This window comes from Malus sylvestris, chromosome 7 (assembly GCF_916048215.2).
Source record: "Malus sylvestris chromosome 7, drMalSylv7.2, whole genome shotgun sequence".
NCBI classification, from domain to species: Eukaryota; Viridiplantae; Streptophyta; class Magnoliopsida; order Rosales; family Rosaceae; genus Malus; species Malus sylvestris.
The window spans coordinates 24,521,624-24,542,940 of NC_062266.1; the positions used below are offsets into that span (position 1 = coordinate 24,521,624).

Sequence of the window (21,317 nt, forward strand, 5' to 3'; positions counted from 1 at the left end):
AACATACCAGCCTTTATAGTCTCTTGACAAGTGGCATTAGTTACCCACTGATATCCTTTTCACTATTTTCCACTTCATTCTTCTTACATACATATATCCCGAATTTTACTAAATTCGTCTTTTTAAATATGACTAAAATAACAAAGACTTGTAACTCAGTTGGTTAAAAACATTCACATTTACTCTCAGAATCTCGAGCTCGTCCCTCAATATCTATGGTAGAAGAAAGAAAAAAAGATATGGTAAAATTATAATTCATACATCATTGTGTTTACTATTTGTTATAATTATGCAAGACGTTTATGTATTTGTAATTGTAAGGATGGTTTTTAGTGGTCCAAACTCTTTTTATTAATGCTCTTCTTCCTACATTAATTATCCTTCAAATAAAAAAATAATATTTAATATAAAATAATATTTTCTCTCTCTTCATCAACATTTCTCACTCTCTCTTCTTCTTCTTCTTGATGGATGGAAAAAAAAAAAAAAAAACAGAATTTCTTTTTTTTTTCTTTCAGCAATTAATTTTCTTCAACCGGGACCCAAATAAGACTTTGATTGAGAAGTGGAAATCCACATGTATGCTACTCCAGCAAAGTCTTGCTAGCATCTCCATTCCATTTCTCTCACAATTACATGGCTGGACAAATATGCTAACATTCATCACTCATTACACCACAAGGCATAGACACACCAAATAAATATTTAATGGGAGTGTGTCTAACAAATTTTTCACCTAGTTCAAAGCATATTGGGATAATTAAGAATTGGGCTTACGGAGGAGCTTCCGTCAGGTGCATAGGCTCGTGAAAAAAAAAATAGTTTTGCACGTGGCCTTGTTTCAGGCTTTAGTTTTTGTCCTTTTTTTCATTAAATTTCAGTCTCTTTACATTAAATAAAGTTAGTATATGATTTTTTTGTTAAAACAAACTTAGTCCAAACTCTTTTAATTAAAACTCCCTATTTACTATGTGATGTCATGTTTGACTTGGGCTTAGTTTATGTTCATAATTTTTTTTAATAAGATGCATTATAGAACATCAATAGAAAACTAAACGTGAATATCAGAGCTAAAGTCGCATCTTTATTAAAAGACACGCTTTCTGATTACCATGACGCGACAGAACACTAAAATACCTTATAAACAAACATTAACACCACTAACTATGAAATATAAAATCATCATTTAAGGAAGAACCAACATTATTCTCCTAAGACATCTTCGATCCTTTCTCCAATATTGTGTTTGAAAATGACAGGCGGTGATGTCATGCCGATTAATTATGTCACGAGGGACATGAGATGGTTTCATTGGTTGTGGATTATAAATATCAAGAAATATAGACAAATTTTCTGGAGATGTGTATTTATCAAATATAGCCAAATATTAAATTCTAATTTCAAAAATGTCAATTTTTATAAAAAAATTCAAATATATCCAAAATCTCACCTAAGTAGATATAAATACCCTTAAATTTAATATTCAACAATTTGTAGTTGACTGTAAAAGTTTTGTCATGCGTTTTCAATATAATCAAACAAAACACATTATATATACTAAAAGTGTAAAAAAATAGGTTAAGTTTCACAATGGATTAGTAATAATTTGACTTGAATATTTTTTTGATGAGTGAAGATGAATATCACTACAGAGTAGTACCAACTGGCTAAGGAACAAATATTTTTTTTTTTTTTGAACAAATGATATCTACACAAAGAAAGAGAGTAGTCTAAGGCTCATAATGTGCTAACAATGTGATTCAAACTCTTATTTGACAAGAATCGAACTTAAGACCTCCTATTACAATTGAAAAATATATATCACTAGACTGTAGTACTATATGATCCCATCATGTGGAGGAAAAAAATCAACTAGGGAATGTTCAAAATGTGGTTTAAATGACCATTGTAAACAAACTTGTAGGAATCCCGTTCCATGTAGAACTCTTTTTAAATTGGGGTGTAATGAATAAATATTTCCTTTTGATCATTTTATTGTTGCTTTTGATTGTACGTAAATTCCTTTAAATTTCAGACAATTAAAAGTGCATTACTTTTATTTCTTTACTCTGATAGTTCACTTTTATAAGATGCTAAGGTGTTTTTTTTGGAACCCTGTGAGAAAGAAAGGTTTCCTTGATTATTTACTAAAATAAAATTGAGAAAAACGTTTGCTCTTTGTTTGGAAAAGAAAGGAGAAAAAAAAAACAGAGAAATTTTTAGTTAGAGATTATAGCTCAAGAAGTCTTTAAGTCTAACAATTAGTTATTCATAAAAATTGAGGGTACTTGTGTCTATTTAGTGTCTATTTAGGTGAGATTTTGAATATTTATGAATTTTTTTATATAAAAACTGACATTTTTGAAATTAAAAATTAATTTTTTGCTATATCTTTATATATAAAGTGAGCATCCTAAAATGGTGAAACATTCAAAATACCATAAATTGTCGTTTAAGAATTTCATAAATTACAATTGAACCAAAAGAAGTTAAAGTATTTAACCATATTTTTATTTTGAATGAATTTAATATTTAAAATTATTGAAAAAAAAAACAAAAACAAAACCTCTCACATTAGTGGGTGGTTTCACGTCATTAATTCATTTCTTTTAAATTTTTTTTTTAAATATTTAAATTAATTATTTAAATAAATTAATTAATATAAAAAGATAATTATCGTGCTTAAGTTAAAGATGAGTTGTGGGAGATTGAGATCGACTTGACCACCACAACCTCGCGAGGAGAGAATTAAAATGCCAACATTGCCGAAGTTTGTGGTGCTCAAGTCGAACTACAACAACAAATACTTACGATTCAATACTATAGATGCAGATGAGAATCTGAAGCGAATCATGCCGGCTGCAAGGTATATTAATTTCACAGGAGAGGAAGCAGGGAGCGAACACACAAAATTTGAAGTGGAGAAGGCAAAGAGTATTGGGAATGAGGGACTAGTACACATTAGATGCTGCTACAACAATAAATACTGGGTGATGCCTGCTTGTGGTTATACTCAGATTGTTGCTGGTGCTGATGAACCAGAGGAAGACAAATCCAAGTTCTCATGTACCTTGTTCGAGCCTGTCTACGAAGATGATGATGGCCTCCCAGTTGATGATTCCAGAAGTGCTAATTCTATAGTACTCCGATTCCGCCATGCCCACAATGGAAAGTACTTGGCCTTGGTGCAAAACGATCCGAATGACAAATACTGGGGTTTCATGTACACGTATGGGGAATCTCCTAGCCAGAGGTTTATGGATGTGTTCATAGTCATTGACTGGGAATCGTTGGTGCTAATCAAGATACTTCCCAAGCATGTGGCGTTTAAGGGTGCTAATGGTCACTACCTCGGTGCCCGCCTGATCGACCAATACCCAAGTTTGCTGCAGTTCGAATCCACTGACATTGAAGATCCATCGGCAGGAAACGAGGTCTTCACCAATGCTGATGGCACCGTTCGCATAAAGTCCGATTCCTCAGGAAAATTCTGGAGGCTCACCGAGGATGACTGGATATGCGCCGACTCAGATGACTCTACCAACGACGATTCCCACACATTGTTTTGGCCCATCAAAGTAGGCGACAGTGCCATTGCCCTCCGCAACATGCAGAACAAGAAGTTTTGCAAGAGATTTACCACTAGCACAATTACAAGCGGTCTTAATGCAAACGTCTCCACTATCGACAAAGAGGCATACTTGGAGGTGGAAGAGGTTTTTCCCTTAAGGAGAGATATCAGTAATATTACTCTCCATCTCGACCGTGCAAGGATTTACAACCAAAACGTTGTCAATTTAGCCATGGGTGAACTCGTTAACCATTCTAATGAATCTTACCCTATGGAATTGAAGTTTTCCTATATAGAAACTAGGAACAGTACTTGGAATTACTCCAGTGTCTCGTCGATTTTGAAGTTGTGCGGCCTCAAGAGCAGCACCCACACCGAAGTTCCAGTAATTGCAGATGATAAAAAGTTGACCATTGGATTTACTGGAGCAGTCCAATTTGGAGAAACTGAGACAGTCACAAGTAGTGTAAAGGATGCTTTTTATAAGTATGTTCTGCCAGCAATGACTAAGGTAATGGTGAGGTTTGTAGCAGCTGAGGCTTCATGTGATGTTCCCTTCTCTTACACCCAGCGCGACACTCGTACGAGTGGGGAAATAATTACCAGCAACATAGACGATGGAGTTTATAATGGTGTGAATACCTTTGATTTCAAGTTCGAGTCCACAGAAGAAAAGCTTTCATGATATTCCACTTACTGCAACAGAACTTTTTATTGTTCTTCGTCTATTTTTTTTGTGATTTTTATTTTGCATGTAGTTTGTTAATTTCCAATAAAATCAAGGAAATGACACAAATCAAGAAATAAGTCACGAAAAGAAGATTTATCTGAGCGATTTTGTATGTCACTTTAATTGCTTAGGTTTATTTTCAGTGCTGAAAATTTTGTGTCAATGTGGTCCTCATGAGTGTGGAATTAATATTGGTTCATAGCTTCCATTATCAACGATGTGTGTGTGTGTATTCGCACATTTTCACTATATATTGTAAGTAGAAGTGTGACCAACTAGACTTTGTTTCGTTTGTAATTTCATGTCAGAGTACCAATTTTGTTTATGTTCTTGATTTAATAGCTTCGTCCCTGCCAATTTTGCATAAATAACCAGAAGGAATGGATAAGGAGAGAACAGAGAATATAAATACAACAGATCTAAACCAGCCGCCCCTCGCCGAAAGTTCTATCCAAAATCCAAACGCGAAAATAAAAAGCCAAAGTATAAATTGTGCCAAAAGATTTGCTTCCTGAATACAATCGCGGGAAACAAATTACAGACAAAACCATAATGATAAAGTGTTGAGAATATCACGTTTAAGAATGGGAAAAATAAGAACAAATTCCGGAAATCAAAAAACAAATAACCAAGATAAATAACACCAAGAATTTACGTGGTTCAGCAATATGTGCCTACGTCGACGGGACAGCAACAACAATCTTTCACTATATCAATAATGAGAACAATCAATAATCTTGCCAAATCTCTAGAACTAGGACTTGACGAAAAACCTGAAAGAACAAGAACAAGAAATACACTATCTCTTTTCTTTTCTCTCGCACACACTTTACAATATTCTCTCACTCAAATCCTTTGAGTGGTATACAATTTATTGTTTTGCTTCCCCTTTCTAAAACTAGTACAATAGCCCCTTTATATAGACATAATAAAAGTCTTCTTCAATAAGGATTATTAATCCTAATTGGAAACTAGTTATAAAACCTACTCCAATTGGGAAACTAACTTCAATTGGGTAAACAACTCCAATTGGGAAAGCAACTCCAATTGGGAAAACAATTTAATCCTCTAAGACTATTAATTCCCAATAGACTTAGGACAACTAATCATGGGCTAGAAAAAACCCAACAATCTCCCCCTCCAGACCATGAGGAAGGTATACCATAATAGGATTGCTCCTCTTGACCAAACTCCCATTGATCGAACTTTTCATGACCAGACTCCCCCTGATCGAATTACCCATAACCAAGCTCTCTTTGATCGAACTACTCATTAACCAAGACCCTCTTGATTAGATTTCTCTTGACCAGGCTCCCCCTGATCGCAACACCCATCGTCATTGGCAAAGGCAGTTATAGACTTCTTTGCCAGAAAACATCGTTTATCTTCATCTTGGTCCAATCAGCATCATACATACTTGTTGGCTTGATCTTAACACCTTCAGTAAAGCATGTCCTCCTCTTGATTTCCACGTAACCCAGTTGGAGCGAGTGAGTTTCATCATAATTGAACCTTCCATTCTAAACGGATATCAGCCGAACCAGGCTCTGATACCACTTGTTGAGAATATCACGTTTAAGAATGGGAAAAACAAGAACAAATTCCGGAAATCGAAAAACAAATAACCAAGATAAATAACACCAAGAATTTACGTGGTTCAGCAATATGTGCCTACGTCCACGGGACAGCAACAACAATCTTTCATTATATCAATAATGAGTACGACCAATAATCTTGCCAAATCTCTAGAACTAGGACTTGACGAAAAACCTGAAAGAACAAGAACAAGAAATACACTATCTCTTTTCTTTTCTCTCGCACACACTTTACAATATTCTCTCACTCAAATCCCTTGAGTGGTATACAATTTATTGTTTTGCTCACCCCTTCTAAAACTAGTACAATAGCCCCTTTATATAGACATAATAAAGGTCTTCTTGAATAAGGATTATTAATCTTAATTGGAAACTAGTTATAAAACCTACTCCAATTGGGAAACTAACTCCAATTGGGTAAACAACTCCAATTGGGAAAGCAACTCCAATTGGGAAAACAATTTAATCCTCTAAGACTATTAATTCCCAATAGACTTAGGACAACTAATCATAGGCTGGAAAAAACCCAACATAAAGAAACTTGCTCGTCCCTTCAATACGCATTGTCCCTATGGAAAGTTTTTGTGTGGACAACATTTGGAGAGCAATTGTTAATATAGTGCATCCTCTAGTCCTTTTAACGAGTCATCAGTTTACCTATAAAAAAATAATATAAATAATTTCGAACAACCCTAACTGAGATGGAATTGAGATAACATACTAACAAATTAATAATTTATCAACTTATCGATTAATTAGTAACTTATTAATTTATTTAGGTATTTCTTTTTTTTTTAAATATTGTACATTGTATTTAGTTGCTTGGCTTGAGAGTTTGAGGCTTTGTTTATCTATTGTGCGTTCACGATGTCGAACCAAAATAGATAATTCCAGATTTGCAGAAAGATCAAATTACACAATGATTCTGACTTGGTAGCAACTAGCAAGTCTCTGGTGTTTGTACTTTAAAGAACACCACCTAGCTTTTGTACCAATTTTTTATTAAACTAAATGACTGTGATTTACACGTGGAGCACATGAAGTATGCATACTTTGGTGATGATATATATGTTTATTAAAATCAAATCATTCATAAGTGTGTGTTTCACCTTTCTCTCACTCAAAATGCTCTTTAATTATAAAGATTTTGAGTAAATTAATAGTAGAAAGTTGAAGTTCATCACAAAGTACTGCATTCTCAGAGCTGGATGGTGCATAAGGACGTCTGTGTTGTATTAACAATTTATGATTAAGCCTTTAGTCCTCTAGCATTATCACGCATCGTGAAGAAAAGCCAATCGATGAAGTTTCTTGTGACTTTTTGGGTCCCAGCTGTTGGATGCAGATTGCAAAGGTATGTGGCGTATGATTTATTTTGGTACATTAGGGTTTTGATTTGTTTCCTCGATCTATGGGATTATTTTATGATTAAGGGTCAGTTTGGAATTGTTGTGTTTTTTTTATAAAATTGATTTTACTGTACTTTAAGAATAATCAACTGTAAAATAAAGCTAATGATGGTTGGCTAACTAAATTTTAAAAGTGTTGTGAGTATAAAAAACAACGTAAAAGCATTTAGTAAAATTTAATGTAAGAGTGATATAATTGTATACAATAACAAATAGACATAATAGTAGGAGTCGGGGTGATGAAAGCAGTGGTGGTAGTGCTGGTGGTGGTGGCTGCGGTGAAGGTGTGGTGGTGATGCTAATAGTGGGATGTGTTGGTTGGGGGTGGAGAGGTAACAATGGTGGTAGGGCGGTGGTAGCACTGGTAGTGGCGGCAATGATGGTGGTAATGGCAATTGTGGTTATGGTGGCAATGATGGCGGTTGTGGTAATGGTGCATGGTGGTGGTGGTGACGATGACAGCATCAATGGTGGTGGTGGTGGTGGCGATGACAGCATCAGTGGTGGTAGTTGTGGTGGCAAGAATGGTGGCAATGGAGGTAATGATGGTGGTGACAATGGTGGTAGTAGTGACAGTGGTGGAGGTTGTGGTTATGGCGGTGGTGGTGGCAAATATGGTGGTTGTAATGGCAGTGATGGTATAAGGTTAGTATTTGTAGTGGTCGGTATTAGCATTTACTTTTTCTCTAAAGAATAAAATATATGTGTGGAAAGCTAAATAATGTCACTTAAAAAATTAATGAAGGTATACAACAATTGAAAATATTTATTAAAGACCTAACTCTGCTTTTTATTAAAGCAGCTTTTAAAAGCAACCTACGTGCTGCTTTTAAAAGCTGTTGTCTTAGAATACCCCGTATTTAAAAAAATGGTTATATATGTATGTGTGTCTGTGTGTGTATGTGGGTAATTATTTTTTTACGTAATGATTTTTATTAGATTTATTTTATGCAAGAACTTACTTGCAATATGTAAAATAGTTTCAATGTAAAATCCTTTTTGCTACAAATTATTTCAAAAACTAGCTACTATTATTTTATGTTCATATGTAATAAGAGATATTTTAGTTTGAATTGGAGAAGGAGATATTGATGAGTTTGGCTTGATATTTTTACCAAATAAGAGTGAGTTGGCAAGTTTGTAATCATTAGGCATCTAAGAGTTAAATGTTTGGTGATGATTCATCCCCTGCAAAATTGGAGAGGTGGGATTCATAATCCTTAGACTTTGAACGTGGCCTTGAGTATTTGTCCACATGCATGGGAATGATTGTTTCCACTTACAAGATGTCCAAGTGTTGCAACACAAAGTGAAACATGTCCTTAAGGCTTAATGGAGGATTCCATTTCTTCATCCATAAAAGTAGAGGGAGGAGGGAAACTGGGGAAGAATCAACACATACTCAACACACGGGGAAAAAGAAACAAAACCTCCTCTTCTTCATTGACCACTCTCCCCACCATCCTTTTCTTTTACCTTATGTTAGGCCATCGTCATTGTTTTTTTTTTTTTTTTTTTTTTTTTTTTTTTTTTTGTAAATCTCTCTTACATAGTGAAAACATTAATGCATATGCAACCCTAGTGGATGTAGCCAAATTGGTGAACCACTTAAATCTCCATGTTCCTTTGTCTAATTGCAATAAATTTGAGTTGAGCAAACCATTTAAACACTAAGTTATTAAAAGAAACATAATGGAAAAGGAGGATCGACAAAATGAAGAAATGGTAATATATTGCTTATCATTTACATTAAAGATTATTATTTTGTTAATATTATGATTATATTACTCTTGTTACTAATCAATTTGATTTATGTTGAAGCTTACAGGCTTGTTAAAGAAAATGTGAGTATTGATATCTATGTGAACATGACATATACATAAACATTCATGCAAAAAAACAATAAATAAATAAAAAAAAAGAGTTGTGTTGAGTTTGTAAAGTATTTGCGTTGTGAGGATATTCAAGGGCTGAAGTTTGCCTGGAATATAAAATAATGAACCTTGTATATGTCAGACATAGGATGCAGGGCTTGAGTATACAAATTGGTTGATTATAAAATAATGAAATCTTGTATATGTCAGGTGTCGGGGGAAGGGCTTGAATATACAATTGGGCGTTGGGGGAAGTGTCTGTTTAATAAAGTGGAAATTGAGAGTTTAATTACAAAAATGAGGTTAAGGGATGAACATGGAGTTAACTCATATTCTAACGTATTCGGAGCCAAGTGGTATAAACATGGTATGAGACGTGCAGGCTTGGGTGCCTTAAGTATGTGTTGACGGGATTAGAAGGGAGTGAGTACATCCATGCATCTCCCTAGTGTGTGTGTGTGTGTGTGTGTGTGTGTGTGTGTGTAAATATATATTTCATGCATTTGAAAGAATTGTTACAATATAATTATTATTTTGTTGGTAGTTTTTGTTGTGAATTAATTTGTGTACTATTCTATTTCCGCTGCGTATTCGATAATTTTTTATGAAAGATTTTGTTAACGTATGGTGTAATCGTTATAATTTTTTTTTTTTCACCATATCTTGGTTGTAGAATTTATTTCTATAGCTAAGATATGACTCATGTTGATGCACAAAACCGGAGGTCTTGGCACAACATAAATCCGACTGTAAATCTGCATGAAATGTAAATAACATAAGATGTATCGTGGTTCAGCCCAAGGTTTGGGCTATGTCCACATTGATATTGTATTTCTGAGGGGAGAGAGAGAGCCTCTGTATTGAATCTGAGAGGCTTTGGGAGTGAGAGCTTGAGGGGGTGAGGAGCCTTAGGAATTGGCCTCCCCCAATTATGAGGGTGAGGGGTCCTTTTATAGAATAAGGACTCATCACTTATTACATATTTGCCCTTTCCTTTATTACATAATTACATTTAAGTCCCCCGAGTATTTATACGAGGTCTAAATACGAGACCCTAAATATGGTATAAACTGTAGTCCCCAAGTCTTTAGTCAAGAGAGTGTTTTGGCTAGAGACTTGAAATTCAGTCCATGTGTGGGCCGAAGTAACTAGATGTTGTCTTGAACTGATGCTCGATATGAGGCGGTGTTCAATCTGAAATGATGCTCAACTAGAAGTAGCACACTTTGCGAGGCTGCTCGGCTCGTGGCTTATGTTGTCTTGGTTGGCACGGTTTGTGGCATTTGAAGGTGAATGAGTCCCTTTTATAGAATAAGGGCTCACTTCTCAATACATGGATGATGGGCTAGAGTTGATGCTCTCTAGTGATGGTAAGGGAGTCCCTTTTATAGAATAAGGGCTCACTCCTCAATACATAAATGATTGGTTAGGAGTGATGCTTGCGGCGAGGCAGTTCCTCAACTGGCGGCGATGCTCTCTAACGAAGGTGAGGGAGTCTCTTTTATAAAATAAGGGCTCGCTCCTCAATACATAAGTGATGGGCTAAGTCCCCCAAGTATTTTTCATGAGTGTTCTCTAATGAAAGTGAGGGAGTCCCTTTTATAGAATAAGGGCTCGCTCCTCAGTACATAGATAATGGGCTAAGTCCCCCAATTATTTTTCATGAGTGCTCTCTAATGAAAGTGAGGGAGTCGCTATTTTAGAATAAGGGCTCGCTCCTCAGTACATAGATAATGGGCTAAGTTCCCCAAGTATTTTCATGAGGCTTAGTTGAGGCCCACTATATGGTACATAATGTAGTCCCCCAAGTCTTCGGTCAATAGACTCTGTTGGCTGGAGACTTTAAATTGAATCCATGTATGGGCTGAAGTGGCGGTTGTTTGGAGGCGGTATTTGTATACCTTGCACTGAAGCTTTGTAAGTAAAGCTTTGCAAGTGAAGCTTTGAAGCTGGAGCTCTGTAAATGAAGCTTTTGAAGCAAGAGATTTTGTAAATGAAGCTTTTAAAGCTAGAGCTTTCGTAAATGAAGCTTTTGAAGCTGATTGACATGAGTGATGCTTATGAATGTTTATGTTGATTGACATGAGTGATGCTCATGGATGTTGACATGAGTGATGCTCATGAATATTTATGTATGATTGACATGAGTAATGCTCATGAATGTTTATGTATGATTGACATGAGTAGTGCTCATGTATAATTTCGAAGTACTGGACGTACTTTTGATCACCTGGTTGGTGACATGAATGAGAGTACAGGTTGTACATTTCATCACCTGGTTGGTGGCATGAATGGCTAGTTGCCAAATGATATTAGAGTACGGGTTGTACATTTCATCACCTGGTTGGTGGTAATAACGGCAGGTTGCCGAATAATTGTGGAGTACTGGGCGTACTTTTGATCACCTGGTTAGAGCTATTTTGGGCTTATGGGTCTTCGCCCTCTACACAACATTCCAGCCCATTTATTTTAGGCTTTGCCCTTTTTTTTAATTTTTTTTTAATTTTTATTTTTTTTATCCTCTGATGGGGTTTATACAGATGTCTCTGAAAGATAAGAAAAATAAATTACATCATACAAAAACCAAAAAAGTAAATCACATCATTCTGGTGGGGTGTTTATTCCTTACTTTTGCTTTCTCTTTTGCTTTCTTCTTTTGTTTTTGCTTTTGTTTTCTACTTTGCTTTTGCTTTCGTTTTTCTCAGTTCACTTGATTCCTTTTCTTTCTACTTTTCTCTCTGTTTTCTTTTCTTTTCTCTTTTCTTTTCTGCTTTGCTTTTGATCTCCCCGCTCATTCTTTGTCCACCCATGTTCTATGGCCTTGGAGACCATATGGCTTTAAGCTTTTAATTGCCACTGTAATCCTTGACCCGTGTTTTGCTAGAGAAAAGATTGCCCTGAGCAGTTGTACTGAGACTCTTCGAACCCCGCCAAACAAATTTAAAGTTTTCTCGATTTTGCGCTTAGCCCTGTCCTAGTAATTTATTCACCCGAAGAAAAGTGAGTCAAATCCAACTTCTGCTCCCAACAAGTAAGCCTGGACAATGCTCTAATTGACCCGAGGTGACTAGCTGCTTGACTATACTTTGGACAGAGTCACTCTTACCTCTCCACCACCGCTGGAAGAATGCATGTTCGACATAAATGAATTTGCGATTCTTGTCAGCCAGCAAAGCAGGAACCAAAGAATCCATCACATTTTACACGCAAGCTCCCTGGATGGAATTGTTGGAGCCAACATAATACTGATCAACGGTCTTTAATCAGCCAACGTCGTCGTGGGTGTGAAGGACGAAATAGAATCTGCTTCTGAGTGCGATTCTTGAAGATGCTTCAGAGCCACTTCTGCCTCAGCTCGCGTTTGCTTTTCTTCCAGAAGCTCCACATTCAACGATTCAATCATTTGATGCAGCTGTTTCACCTCATCCGATTCGCCGCCTTCTTTCTCGTTCGGCTCCGACGATTGAGAATCCTGAAATCCTTCGAACTGAGACTTCAGGATTTTGTTCTGCAATTTGAGCTCCATGACCATCTAGACGAGTTGATCGTGAGTGTCGGCCGCGTCCGAGCTGCTATTCTCCTGCACGAGATCTCCATTGCTGTCGCTTTGCGCTTCATCAGTTTCAAATCTGAATTCAAATTCTCTTCCATTTGGTCTTCGACCTCCGACATCAACATTGTTAAACGCTTCGTTTTAATCATTTTGGTGGTCGAAGAATTGGAGATCTCTCGGAGCAGGGCGAAGAGCAGAACTGGAGATCTCTCGGCGCATGCCAGTTTTGCTAAGTTGCTATGGCTTCTAGGATTAAGCCAATTGTCATGGACAAAGAAGGATATGAGCAGAGCCAGGGACTGAGGAAGCCTACACTCTCTGCCATGATTAAGTATTTTGGGTTGTGAGAAGAATGGATGGGAAGGGGAGAGGATAGAAAGCAAATGGCAGGAGTGAAGGTTTTGGGTTCTGGGGAACAGCGAGATAGGCGTTTGAGGAGGAGCAGGGAATATGGAGTCTATGCTATTCTTAGAGAGAGAGAAAGATCTGAGGAGTGTTTAAGGGATGAGTTTTAGAGCTCAGTGAATGTTTTTTTCTAGAAAAATCCAGTGAGGTTTGTGGGTTTTTGCAGATTCACAGTAGATGTGAAAAAATGAAAGAGAACCGACATAACTTTTCATATCGTTTCCCACAGACGGCGTCAAATGTTGATGCACAAAACCAGAAGTCTTGGAACAACGTAAATCCGACCGTGAATCTGCATGTAATGTAAATAACACAAGATGTATCGTGGTTCACCCTAAGGTTTGGGCTACGTCCACACTGAGATTGTATTTATCTGAAAGGTGAGGGAGAGAACCTCTGTAATATGAGAGGAGATGTGAGAGGGTTTCAGACCTAAGAGTTGGCCTCCTCTAATTGTGAGGGTGAGGGGTCCTTTTATAGAATAAGGACTCCTCACTTATTACATATTTGCCCCTTCCTTTATCACATAATTACATTTAAGTCCCTTGAGTATTTGTACGAGATCTAAATACGAGGCCCTAAATATGGTATAAACAACTCACATCCTAGCTCGTGAATAGTCTTTATTCGCGGGTCGGGGCGTGACAAAATGGTATCAGAGCTTAGGGATTAGATACTCTAAACTTGTGATGATTACTATGTTTGTCAAATTAGCTTAAATTTTATAATTTATGATTTTGGACTAATTGCGTTTTGATTTTTATATAGAGAAAGTGGCATTGGAGTCATTAGATTAATGAATGAACGAGTAGTTTTTGTTATCTAGATTATGGGTTTGGGCTTGTATTAATATGCTACTAGGACAATGAACTGATGATAATTTTAGGTTACTAAGAGGAGGGTCAGAGCTCAGATAGTAACGACATAAATATATATGTGTATGTGTTTCTTTTGGAATTTGAGTTTTGTTTAAGAAAAAGTTGAGTTTTTCAATGAAGTTCTTATATTTCAGCATGCTTAATTGTTTGATGCTTTTATAAAACTAGTATTGTTGCAATTTATTCGAAGCAATATTTTATTTTTAGTGAATTCATATATAATTTTGATGGTGAAGCGAATTCGGATGTAATTCATTTCTACTCACAAAGGAAAAAGAAAGAAAAAGGGCATTGCGAAGTGAAATTCTCATTCCTACATAGTTTTGGACTATGTGATGAGTTATAAAATTCTAAAAGATGTGTGATGAGAATATAGGTGATTGGTGAGTTACATTTCCGATTTGTATAACCATCAATTTTCCTACACTGATTTCATTATTAAGTGATTTTCAATTTAAAGACTAATTTCGTTTTCCTATCAAGTTCATTATAGAGGTGTTATGCTAGAGTTGGAATGCCTAAATTGGAGAATTGCAATCCACTTGAAATGGAAGGGTAGTCGGCAACCACTCTAACTAACTACTTTACTAATGTTTTTGTTATATATTTAACTATGTTTTTTAGATTTGTTTATCTTACTTATACAAGGATTAATGTAATACCCTGAAAAAATTTAAGATATATGATTATGTGGAAATTTTTATCGGAAAGTGAAATGACAAAAATGCCCCTCTTTGATTAAACGTAATTTTATGAGGATGTATTTTATTCTTATAAGCTTTGACGTATTTCTTGGCATATTTGGATAGAGCTTGATCCCACGAGCGCGAGGTGAAAACCGTTTGTGAAACGAAGTTAAAACGAATAAATTAGAAACGAACGAAGGTAGGGGCAAAATGGTTATTTGCCTTGAATCTGGAAGGCTCCAGATTTGCTGGAGCAGTTGTGTGAGTGCCACGTGTCATATTGTGATGGGAGAGGAAAGAAAGAAAATGAGAGAAATGAGGGTTGTAGCCCAATTAGGAAAAAGAGGAGGCAAGAAGAAAAAAAAAACAAAAGAAAGAAAGAAAGAAAGAAAGAAAATGAGGAACAAGCTGAACCCGGGTCCCCTTCAACCCGCCGACCCGACCCAGCTGTAACTCCTGATTTCGGCCACCGTAAATGACGAGGCCAGTGCTATATTAATCCTTATGTAAATCTCCATCGATCCCTCTCCCATTTTCACCCTAAAATAAACGAAATGAGGTTCGATTTCACAAGGAACCTTATGGTGGGTGCGACTGGTTTAGGTGGAGATTCACCAAATCTGAAGCTAACTCAGGCAGCCATCACCACTAATACACTTCCCTCAACCTCAGGAACAAAGCCCATGCATTGGGTGGGGCGTTAGAGTTCGTTTTGATGTCGAATTGAAACCACCAAATTCTAGGGTTCTGCACGGATAGAGGCTAATTTCAGGTGTTTACCGGTCGAATTGGACTTCAGCCTAGGTATGAAAGTTGTTCCTCTCATTGAACTCTATAACCCTGTAAAATTTGGTAATTTTTAGAGTTCGTCAGAATTTAGAGTTTCCGTTCGCCGGAAACCGCCAGCCCTGCGCGTGGACAATGAGCCGGCACTGCCTTTCTAAGCTAAATTCGATATTCTGAATCTATATTTGATATGAAATTGGTATGAATCGCTTGTTTGAATTTAGTTAGTGATTGTTAGTCACTTGAATGATTTTGGAAATGAGTTAGAAATTGAATTTGTAAACTACGAATGGCTTGATCTCTTCGTAGGATACTTAGGCAGTCTAACGCGAAGGTTAGATGCAGCCATAACATAACCAAATTTATTATTGTACTTGATTTCTTTAAGGAAAGAAATTTATTATGGTTAATAGCATAGAGATTAACCATGACTTTATTTTGGCCTATCACCGAATTTAGCTTCCAAATAAAAATTTCGGATCGTTACAATTAAGGTCTTACAAATCTCGAGGATGAGATTTATTTTAAGGAGGGTAGAATGCAATACCCCCTTTTTTTAAAAATGGTTATATATATATATATGTGTGTGTGTGTGTGTGTGTGTGTGTGTGTGTATGTGTGTGTGTGTGTGTGGGTAATTATTTTTTTACATAATGATTTTATTATATTTATTTTATGCAAGAACCTACTTGCAATATGTAAAATAGTTTCAATGTAAAATCCTTTTTGCTACAAATTATTTCAAAAACTAGCTAGTATTATTTTATGTTCATATGTAATTAGAGATATTTTTAGTTTGAATTGGAGAATGAGATTATGATGAGTTTGGCTTGATATTTTTACCAAATAAGAGTGACTTGGCAAGTTTGTAATCATTAGGAATCTAAGAGTTAAATGTTTGGTAATGATTCATCCCCTCCAAAATTGAAGAGGTGGGATTCATAATCCTTAGACTTTGAACGTGGCTTTTGAGTATTTGTCCACATGCATGGGAATCATTGCTTCCAATTACAAGATGTCCAAGTGTTGCAACACTAAGTGAAACGTGTCCTTAAGGCTTAATGGGGGATTCCATCTCTTCATCCATAAAAGCAGAGGGAGGAGGGAAACGGGGGAAGAATCAACACACACCACCAACAACAACACACGGGGAAAAAAGAAACAAAACCTCCTCTTCTTCATAGACCACTATCCCCACCATCCTTTTCTTTTACCTTATGTAAAGGCTATAGGGCATCTTCATTGTATTTTTTTTTTTTTTTTTTTTTTTTTTTTTTGTAAATCTCTCTTACATAGTGAAAACATTAATGCATATGCAACCCTAGTGGACGTAGCCAAATTGGTGGACCACTTAAATCTCTGTGTTCCTTTGTCTAATTGCAATAAATTTGAGTTGAGCAAACCATTTAAACACTGAGTTATTAAATAGAAACATAATGGAAAAGGAGGATTGACAAAATGAAGAAATGGTAACATATTGCTTATCATTTACATTAAAGATTATTATTTTGTTAATATTATGATTATATTACTCTTGTTACTAATCAATTTGATTTATGTTGACGCTAACATGCTTGTTAAAGAAAATGTGAGTATTGATATCTATGTGAACATGACATATACATAAACATTCATGCAAAAAATAAAAAATAAAAAATAAAAAAGAGTTGTGTTGAGTTTGTAAAGTGTTTGCGTTGTGAGGATATTCAAGGGTTGAAGTTTGCCTTGAATATAAAATATTGAACCTTGAATATCTCAGGCGTATGGTGCAGGGCTTGAGTATTCAAATTGGTTGATTATAAAATAATGAAATATTGTATATGTCAGGCGTCGGGTGAAGGGCTTGAATATACAATTAGGCGTCGAGGGAAGTGCCTATTCAATAAAGTGGAAATTGAGAGTTTAATTACAAAAATTAGACTAAGGGATGAATGGGAGTTAACTCAGATTCTAAGGTATTCGGCTGGCCAAGTGGTATAAGCATGATATGGGACGTGCATGCTTGGGTGCCTTAGGTATATGTTGACGAGATTAGAAAGGAGTGAGTACATCCATGCATCTCCTTAGTGTGTGTCTATATAGATATCATGCATTCGAAAGAATTGTTACAATATAATTATTATTTTGTTAGTAGCTTTTGTTATGAATTAATTTGTGTACTATTCTATTTCCGCTACGTATTCAATAAATTTTTATGAAAGATTTTTGTTCGGGCGAAGATTTCTTTGGATAGGGCTTATTGGCTCTCAACACTGCTCCCCAAGGGATTGGCACTTTGGATGTGTAGTCAGGCTCTTGTTTGCTGATGTGCTGCAATAAGAGGATAAAGTTAGTTTTGAAAGGTGCCTTTGTGGGGCCTTAGGTGTAGGCCTTGAGGCTCACAATCAAAACTAACCAAGTGCTAGGCGTGCCACTGCTATCTCGGTATAGTAGATGTAGAACAAGATTGTGTTTAGTCAATTACTTGCGCCTCAAGTTACTCGGACTTCTTGTTATCAAAGGATTGTTGTGGATAAGTTAAGTCCACTTTAAGTTCTTTTTCTTGCCTTGCGAACAAGGACTTTTAGTTCATAGTCTTGTATGTTCGAATAGAGGGAGTCCAGATCCCCTTAAGTCATTTACTTGGTTTTTGATTGATATTAATGATAGCATGTCCCTTAAACTAACCAAATCTGGATGCAAATAGAACTCTTATAATTGGAAAATTGATGGGAATGACTTGAATACATGCTGGAGAAGACATTAAGCAGTAGATCTATTAACTTATAAAACAAACAAAGAGCTTTGAGCAAAATTTCACCTTGTCAGGTAAGGTTGAACTTCTTGCAATCACTTCTCTTTTGAGTTCACAGGGTTTATTCGCTAAAAAGTGATGGACGGTAGGCAAGTTTACACAAGGGAATCAATACTACGCCACTAGGGGTGATAGCAGGGCTTTAAACTAGACAAAAATGGCTTTTGTAGGGAATGGTTCTCAAAATGATTGAAATCTAGGCTAATTACAGCTTTTGGATGCAAATATAGCTTGAGAACAGAGTTTGTATGTTTGTTTGTTTGATTGGTTGAGTGTCTTTGTCTCTCGGGCCTCTTCCTCATTTTATAGGCAGATTAGCCCGACTGCATTGACTTTGTTTTTGCCCAAAAGCACTTAAAGGGTAGTGAATCATCAGCCTTTTATTTGTGTTGTCACTGAAATGTGCTTTTTGGCTGATTGTGAGTTAGACCCCATCACTTAACATTTTAAATCATAGGCACATGGCCTATGCATTAATGGAAAGGCACCAACTTGTCTCTAGGCTTGATGCTGGGCTTCGGGCAAGTCTTATTTTATTCAACATCTTTGGGCTTCCACATACTTGCAGCCCAAGGCTCAAATATTAACCCAAATAGTGCCCCATTCAATCATTTTTTAGCCTGCAAACTGAGGCATAAATAATGATTGAATAGTCGTCGCACGTTTTTGCTCAGAACTTACGCCATTTAAAGCAACCGTTGGTTATCTAAAACTTTTGCACTAACCCATGAACTCCACCATTAATTGGCTACTTACTATATAATCCTTCCCTAAACCCCTTAACAGAATACCATAGCCATTCCAAGCCTTTGAATTCCTAGAATTTCCCAAAATTCTTAGAACCTTCATAATTTCCAGAAAATCCTCTTTGCTTTCTCAGTCTCCTTCAACTTTGCTCAATGGCAACTAAAGCTGCATGAACCCAATCTCTCTACGAGACTGACGAGGGAATTTCCACCATGTGTCGTCTTCTCAATGGCTTTCATCGCTCTCTGGTAAGCCTGCACACTGAACTCTTCTTCAATGAGGGATGAGTGCATTCCTTGGGACCTACATGGGCTTTTTTAGGTCTGAATTATTGTTAAAAACAATATGCCCAAGGAGAAATCAATTTTTATAATATCCTCAGAAAGGTGCACTGCTTCCAGCTTCTATTTCAAGACTTCTATTGCATTGAGGAGTAGCCGGGCAGTTTTAATCGCACCAATAGATTCCTTTTGTGAATATAAAGCTATCTTCCCTTGCACAGGTATCCATAAGCCCAGACTTCCCCATAGCTTCTGCTTTCTTGATTACTTCATCATCGTAGGTGTATGCTTCGGGATCAACTACCACAACAATGTCGAAGACTTTGGTAGGACTTGTGGAAGAATGCTCTTCTATAAAGCAAGGATTACAGAGGTGTCTTCTGCGATTAAGAGGTTGGAGGAATAACCGTTAGTACGAAACAACCTTACTAGAAGATTGAAGCAGTCAAGGAAGTAAATGTTGAAGTTGAAGATGCTGAAGCTCAGTTAGCCATCCTAGGATAGCTATTTTAACCAAGGATGTAAAACTATTGCTGACTATTATGTAACTTCAACATTTAATGAAATGAAAATGACTTCTTCAATCCATTTGATCTTGCATTTCCTCTCTAAAACTTAACTACAATGGGCAAATAAGCTGACTTTAGACCACTCGCAACGTTTATACTTCTTCAATGTAGCAATCTCTAACATCCCACAATGTTGGGTGATATTTCTTCAAAAAACTTAGCATTAACTGGATACCTCTGTAAGCTTCCTTCCAAATCTACCAAGTAATATCCCCCTTTGTTTAGTACTTGGTTGATAATGAATGGACGTTCCCAAGTCGGACTCCACTTCCCAAAGCCTCTAACTTGAACTCCTAAAGGCAGAATTGTCTTCCACACTAACTCTCATTTCTCTAAGTTCTTCAACTTCACATTTTTATTGTATGCTTGGGCAACAACTCTCTTCCCCTCTTGAATTTTATCTAGAGCTTCGATTAGGGCTACATCTAGATCTTCAACTCCTTGACACATAGCTTGAATATATTCTTCACTGTACAACCCAAATTTATTTTGAATCCTAACAGAACTCACATTAATATCCATGGGGAATATAACATCTTGCTCGAAAGTTAAGGCATAAGGAGTTGTTCCAGTTCCTGCGCTCTTGGAAGTCCTGTAAGCCCACAAAATGTCTCTTAATTTCTCATGCCATTTTTTTGGACTCTCAGTCACCATTCTTTTAATAATGTTTACCAAGATCTTGTTGCTGGCTTCTGCTTGACCATTTGACTGGGGGTAGTAACGACTAGATTGGATCATCTTAATCTTGAACTTACTTGCAAATTCTTCTACTTTCTTTGAAATAAAAGATAACCCGTGGTCTATAACAATTGTCTCGGGCACCCCATATATGTGTAAGATCTTGATCTCGATGAATTTCTTGACCGCAGTTGAGGTTATGGTCTTCACTGTTGAAGCTTCTACCCATTTGGTGAAGTACTCTATTGCCATAATTATGAATGTTCCTTTGCTAGAAGCGGGATGAATTTGCCCGATGAAGTCCATTGCCCATCCTCGAAAGGGCCAAGGCTTGACCACGGGATTCAAGGGCACTGAGGGCACATGTTGGAGAGGTCCATATCTTTGACATTCTTCACATCCTCAGGCTTAAGCCTTGCAGTCTTTTTTTATCTCGGGCCAGAAATAGCCATATCTTCTAAGCAACCATCTCATCTTAGTGTGCCCCATAGATTCCTTCATGTACTTCAGCCCTTACTCTTATTGATTTTTCCTGACCTAAGCACTTCAATAAAAGTACATCTGGGGTCTTCCTCAGTAGATTTCCCTCCTATAAAACATACTTAGTTGCTTGTCACCTATTCTTCTTACTTGTGGGAAATGGGGGATCTTTCAAATACTGAACAATAGGTGTCCTCCAATCTTCTATCTCCACCTCTTCAGTTAACACCTCTAAGCTAAATCCCCTTTCAAAGATAGAAGGGAGATTTCTTCTCTAAACT

General features: G+C 36.6%; 3 protein-coding genes and 1 long non-coding RNA gene across 4 annotated transcripts; 2 read left to right on the forward strand and 2 right to left on the reverse strand.

The window, feature by feature from the left end:
* Positions 1 to 2,753: 2,753 nt before the first annotated feature.
* LOC126630205 (uncharacterized) lies at positions 2,754 to 4,256 on the forward strand. The gene has a single exon (XM_050300319.1). It carries the CDS (start codon positions 2,754 to 2,756, stop codon positions 4,254 to 4,256), a length of 1,503 nt encoding a protein of 500 aa, XP_050156276.1.
* A 730-nt stretch (positions 4,257 to 4,986) lies between these two features.
* Positions 4,987 to 6,386, reverse strand: LOC126630468 (uncharacterized). Its single transcript, XR_007626012.1, has 2 exons — positions 6,198 to 6,386; positions 4,987 to 6,152 (listed from the first exon to the last, which is right to left on the reverse strand). It is a non-coding gene; the product is annotated as an uncharacterized LOC126630468 (long non-coding RNA).
* An 811-nt stretch (positions 6,387 to 7,197) lies between these two features.
* On the forward strand, positions 7,198 to 8,002 carry LOC126630206 (putative glycine-rich cell wall structural protein 1). Its single transcript, XM_050300320.1, has 2 exons — positions 7,198 to 7,250; positions 7,522 to 8,002. The coding sequence occupies exons 1-2, from the start codon at positions 7,198 to 7,200 to the stop codon at positions 8,000 to 8,002; spliced, it is 534 nt and encodes a 177-aa protein (XP_050156277.1).
* A 12,200-nt stretch (positions 8,003 to 20,202) lies between these two features.
* LOC126630208 (uncharacterized) lies at positions 20,203 to 20,862 on the reverse strand. The gene has a single exon (XM_050300321.1). The coding sequence runs from the start codon at positions 20,860 to 20,862 to the stop codon at positions 20,203 to 20,205; it is 660 nt and encodes a 219-aa protein (XP_050156278.1).
* Between the last annotated feature and the right edge of the window lie 455 nt (positions 20,863 to 21,317).

Excerpts from the sequence above, each read along its gene's own strand:
- LOC126630206 (XM_050300320.1), top strand. The coding sequence starts at position 7,198 with ATGAAGTTTCTTGTGACTTTTTGGGTCCCAGCTGTTGGATGCAGATTG. Across the intron at positions 7,251-7,521 it reads GTTGGATGCAGATTGCAAAG|ACATAATAGTAGGAGTCGGG; the intron begins GTATGTGGCGTA and ends AATAACAAATAG.
- LOC126630205 (XM_050300319.1), top strand. The coding sequence starts at position 2,754 with ATGCCAACATTGCCGAAGTTTGTGGTGCTCAAGTCGAACTACAACAAC.
- LOC126630208 (XM_050300321.1), bottom strand. The coding sequence starts at position 20,862 with ATGGACTTCATCGGGCAAATTCATCCCGCTTCTAGCAAAGGAACATTC.